At 54.0% G+C, this 5,156-nt stretch overlaps 1 protein-coding gene across 1 annotated transcript; it reads right to left on the bottom strand.

The window, feature by feature from the left end:
• Positions 1 to 336: 336 nt before the first annotated feature.
• LOC142912014 (uncharacterized) lies at positions 337 to 4,325 on the bottom strand. Its single transcript, XM_076060347.1, has 2 exons — positions 4,131 to 4,325; positions 337 to 1,903 (listed from the first exon to the last, which is right to left on the bottom strand). The coding sequence occupies exon 2, from the start codon at positions 1,850 to 1,852 to the stop codon at positions 338 to 340; it is 1,515 nt and encodes a 504-aa protein (XP_075916462.1). The 5' UTR covers positions 1,853 to 1,903; positions 4,131 to 4,325; the 3' UTR covers position 337.
• Positions 4,326 to 5,156: the final 831 nt, after the last annotated feature.

Here is a 5,156-nt window from a genome sequence, read left to right as displayed (position 1 = left end):
GACTGAGTGAGTGACTGAGTGTCTGAGTGAGTGTCTGAGTGAGTGACTGAGTGAGTGACTGAGTGAGTGTCTGAGTGAGTGACTGAGTGAGTGAATGACTGAGTGAGCCACTCCCAACACCCTCACCCGCTGCCCGGTAGTCTCCTCACCCTCCTCCTCTCCACCCTACACCTCACCACCCAGCCCCTCCTCACCACCCTACACCTCATCACCCAGCCCCTCCTCATCACCCTACACCTCACCACTCAGCCCCTCCTCACCACCCTACATCTCACCACCCAGCCCCTCCTCACCACCCTATACCTTACCACCCAGCCCCTCCTCACCACCCTACACCTCATCTCCTCCTCCTCACCCTGCATCTCCCCTCCAGCTGGGGTTTCTCAGCCATGATGTCGTCTATCTGCTTGAGAATCCGGCACTCCTCCACCCTCTTGAGACTCGCCACCCTCTCCTCCTTCTCCTCCTCCTTCTCCTCCACCTCGTCGCCCGACTTGTAGTCGCCATCATCGACTGCACTGCGTGATCTCCATAGTCCCCTCCTCTTCTTTTTCTTCTTCCTCCTCCTCCTCCTCCTCGTCTTCCTCTCCTCCTCCTCCTCCTCGTTCTCCTCCTCCTCGTTGTCCGCCACCTCCCCATCGTCTCGTGCTCTGTCGACGCTCGGCTGCAGGCGGCTGGCGCGAGACTTCAGCAGCAGCCTGCGGACGCCCCCCGTAGACTCCACCACCTCCTCCTCCTCGCCCCTCCGCTCCTTCACCTCGTCACCCTCCACCACCACCTCGTCCTCCGGCGATGAAGACGACGACAACGACGATGCGTCCGAGAACGACCAACAGCTGGAGGACGATGACGACGCTCTCTGCTGCCGGTATTGTTGCTGAATTTGTCTCCGTCGCTGCCGCTGCTTCTCCAGGGCGCGACCCCGGCGCCTCTCGGTGGGCGGCGGCGGCTCAGCCAGCGGCCGCGGCATCAGCGAGCAGAAGTGGAACGTCGCCCCACGCGGGGTCGACCGCCGCTTGCCCGCGACCGCCGCCGCCGGCAGCGGCGGAGGAGGAGGAGGAGGAGGAGGAGGAGGAGGAGGAGGAGGAGGAGGAGGAGGAGGAGGAGGAGGAGGAGGAGGAGGGGGAGGAGCGCGGCAGGTAGAGGAGCCCGGGCAGGGATCGGGATTCGGTCCCACCGGGCAATCCGCCGCCGCCTCCCGCCGCTTGCTTAGCGGAGACCGCCCGGCCAAAACCTCCTCCTCCTCTTCCTCCGCCGCCTTCATCGCCGCCTCGGCCTCCTCTTCCCCTCCTCCTCCTCCTCTCGCTCCGCCTCCTCCTCCTCCGCCCCTCCTGCTGCTCCCCCTCCTGCCCATGCCCTGCCACCAAAAGTCGAAGTGTCTCTTCCGCGCCGCACGCGGTCCAACCGCGGCCTCCCTGCGTCTCTCCGCCTCCTCCTCCTCCGCCTCCTCCTTGCCCGCCGCCTCGTCAGCACCGAGCGCCGGCCCCGACTCTCCGCCGCCGTCTCCGCGCTCCGGGGCGACCCTCGGGCTGATTCCCGGCGTCGGCCGGGCGCCGCTGCTGCTGCCGCCGCGGGAGCTCTCCTGGGGGGGCGCCGCCGCCGCCGAAGTCTCCCGGCGGCGGCGCCCCCCCTCGAGAGCCCGGAACGTCACGGGGCGACGAAGACGACGGCCGCGGCGGGGAGGCCCCGGCGCGGGCCACGGCCCCCCGGCGTCGTCGCCGAGCGGGCGAGCGACCTTGGAGGGCGCCGCGTGGGACTCGGCTCCTCCTCCTCCGGCGTCGTCCGTGGAGCGCTTGGGCACCCGGATGGGCCGGTAGGAGCGAGCCCTCATGGAGGGGGCGGCTGTAGCCATGGCCGGGGTCGGGGCCGGGGCCCGGGCTGGGGGAGGCCGTCTGGGAGGCCGCTGGTGAGGGGGGAGGGCCGGAGGAGAGGGAGGAGACGCGGGATCAGATTCCAGCATTCAGCGCGCAAACATCCCGGTAGCGGTGGTGTTATTAGTGGTAGCGGTGGTGGTCAGTGATTGTAGTGATGTTGGTAATGGTGGTGGTGATGGTAGTGATGGTAGTGTATGGTAGTAGTGGTGGTGGTGCTGGTAATGGTGGAAGTGGCGGTAGAAGTGGTGGTGGTGATGGTGCTAGTAGTGGTGGTAGTAGTGGTGGTGTAATGGTGGTGGTAGCGTTGCTGGTAGTAGTGGTGGTAATGGTGGTGGTAGTGATGGTAGTGTATGGTAGTAGTGGTGGTAATGGTGGAAGTGGTGGAAGTGGTGGTGGTGATGGTGCTAGTGGTGGTGGTAGTAGTGGTGGTGTAATGGTGGTGGTAGTGACACCCGAGATTGTATACAGGTTAAGGGGGGGGGGGAGAGACAAGAAGGGCCGTGGGGCGGGGGCTAAGTTAAGCCGCCTTCTGTTATGCTGCAGGGGGTTGGGGGGGGACGGAGAGATGGCCGTGTGCAGGTTGAAGAGCGTTACACACGTGAACCAGAGGCAGTAGTTAAGCTGACAAACTGGTTGCCTTGCTGAGTATTCTGCTGTAAACTATACGGCTGCTAAAGTTTAACTTGGGTTTACTTTATTTTTTTTACCTCCGCGACTTTACCGAAAAAAATCCAAAGAGTATGAATCCTTGCACATCACGAAAGCTTCAAATCTAGCGCCTCACATCGTGTTAGTTTGGCACCGATGTTCGTGCTGATTGTTTTAAACTAGATCAATAAAACAACATTGATTACAGCCCCAGCTCAGGTTTTTTTTCCCATCAATGAAACACCCCCTGAAGTTAGAGCACCTTCCAGGATATAAACCAACACTGCCGCACGTCTGTCCAAGAGCTGTGTAAAAAAACAATTGAGTTGAAAAAAATGTCAAGCCGACAGGGAAAGGGGCTCCTGGCAACTGTGACCGCCAGCCAGGTCGATGTATTGGTAATGAGAATGTGCAATTTGTTTTATCCTTGGAAACACGGACTATGAATAAAACGAGATATTCTTAACTCTTTCGGTAAAGTCACGTTGAAGGGAAACAATAAAATATATATAAAACAATAAAAATTCTCACGACGTTTCGACCATAACACAAACGGTCGTCATCAGGTCGAAACGTCGTGAGAATTTTTATTGTTTTATATATATTTTATTATTTTATTGTTTCCCTTCAACGTGACTTTACCGAAAGAGCTAAGAATATAAATTACCGCAGTCACAAAACCTTTAAATCAAAAATTTAAAACGAGATACTCGCAGAGTTTACGCTTCTGAATGTGCACTTGTTCAAGCGATTCACTCGGTCTAAGAGGCAGACGCACGGTAAATTATTGGGCGGCACTTTGTAAGCTCCTAAGGGAGACAAAGCGAGCTTGAACACGACGCGCTCGAGTGAAGTCTTTGAGCGACGCATAGTTCATAGTTTCATTTATTTGGTATAGCCCTGTGAGCCATTCGGCTCTTGAATCGGGTGCAACCGCAACAAACAAAAAACATGAACAAGAAAACATCTTAAAGTGATTACGTGACTGTGCAAACAGAAAATACAGGAACAAAAATATCAAAATATTCCTGAAATAGCACCGTACACCAACGCTGTGTGCAAAAATCCCAGTGGGATGCAAGTCAAATAACAACAACAACCACAAGACAACTAAGATTAAAGCCATCAGTCTAACTCCGTACTACAATAAACAAAACATGGCCAAAACAAACAAAAAATTCGAAATCACCAAAATAAAAGCCATAAATGCAATGTAACAGTGATCATAGGGAGTGTGACCGATTTTTAACAATAAACTACATAAATAAATTATAACACCAAAATCTAGAGCCATAATTTAGGCCACTGAATAGCAGTGGCAGCTAGGGTTGTACAACTCCTCTAGAGCACATTGACACGCGTGCATTGCAAATAATTCAAGTTTAAAACACGCAGCAAAGATTCGTTACAAAAGCCTAGCGGCAGCCTTCACGCATCCTTTGGAAGCTTGCCAACCCACAACATAACCTAGAGACCATCTTCCAGGTCTCTATGGAGGCCATCGCATGACAGCGGCATCTGTAGCCGGCCAAAGTGCCGCCTCGGCCGGCTGGGCAATCTAGCCGAGACCGGTGACACTCCCGGAATAGGCCTCAACACGGCACTCACCAGCGCAACGCTGCGTAGGTGTCTGGGCGGGGGGGTCTTGAGCTATATCCTCCTTTGTGGTGAGGTTACAAACAAAACAATGTCCTCGTGTGGTCGTGGTGGAGGAGGAGATTCGACGTTCCGTGCCTCGAATCACGGGCAGGCGACTCGGCGGGGCTGTTATCACGTGAGGCCTTAGCAGGGCGCTTTTATAAACCGTAGTGCGGATAGGCGAACACGCAGTGCGAGCGAGGCTCAGATTCTGTAGAATTGATAAACACTGCCCATAGACTAAGCATTGCCCATAGACTCAACACTGCCCATAGACTCAGCACTGCCCATAGACTCAACACTGCACCATAGACTCAACACTGCACCATAATAGACTCAGCACTGCCCGTGGATTCAACACTGCCCGTAGACTCAACATTGCCCATATACTCAACACTGCACCATAGACTCAACACTGCCCGTAGACTCAACACTGCCCATAGACTCAACACTGCCCATAGACTCAACACTGCCCCATAGACTCACCACTGTGATCTCTACATTGGGTCAAACTTAACATCTCTTAATGTTCGACGGCTTGTGCACCAGATCTTATTTATTCACGATGTACTTACAAAAAATTCCGCAGACTACCTACTGGATCTCCTCTCTGTTTCAAAGAACAAATTTGACCTCAGGTCTTCGCTCATTTACCAGCTTCACATTCCCTATTGCCGTACAAAAACTGGAGGAAGGGCCTTTGCTATTCATGACCCCAGGGCCTGGAATGCTATTGCCAATAAACTGCAACTTGAATCACCACCTATGAGATCTTCACTCAAAACTGCTCTAGAGGAGTTGTACACCCCTAGCTGCCACTGCTATTTAGTGGCCTGAAATATGGCTCTAGATTTTGGTGTTATAATTTATTTATGTAGTTTATTGTAAAAAATTCGGTCACACTCCCTATGATCACTGTTACATTGCATTTATGGCTTTTATTTTGGTGATTTCGAAAAGTTTTTTTGGTTTAGGCCATGTTAATGTTTATTGTAG

Source organism: Petromyzon marinus, unplaced genomic scaffold (genome assembly GCF_048934315.1).
Source record: "Petromyzon marinus isolate PM22_M1 ecotype Great Lakes invasive population unplaced genomic scaffold, UKy_Petmar_22M1.pri1.0 PM_G_Scaffold_181, whole genome shotgun sequence".
NCBI classification, from domain to species: Eukaryota; Metazoa; Chordata; class Hyperoartia; order Petromyzontiformes; family Petromyzontidae; genus Petromyzon; species Petromyzon marinus.
This window is presented reverse-complemented; position numbering and strand designations above follow the sequence as displayed.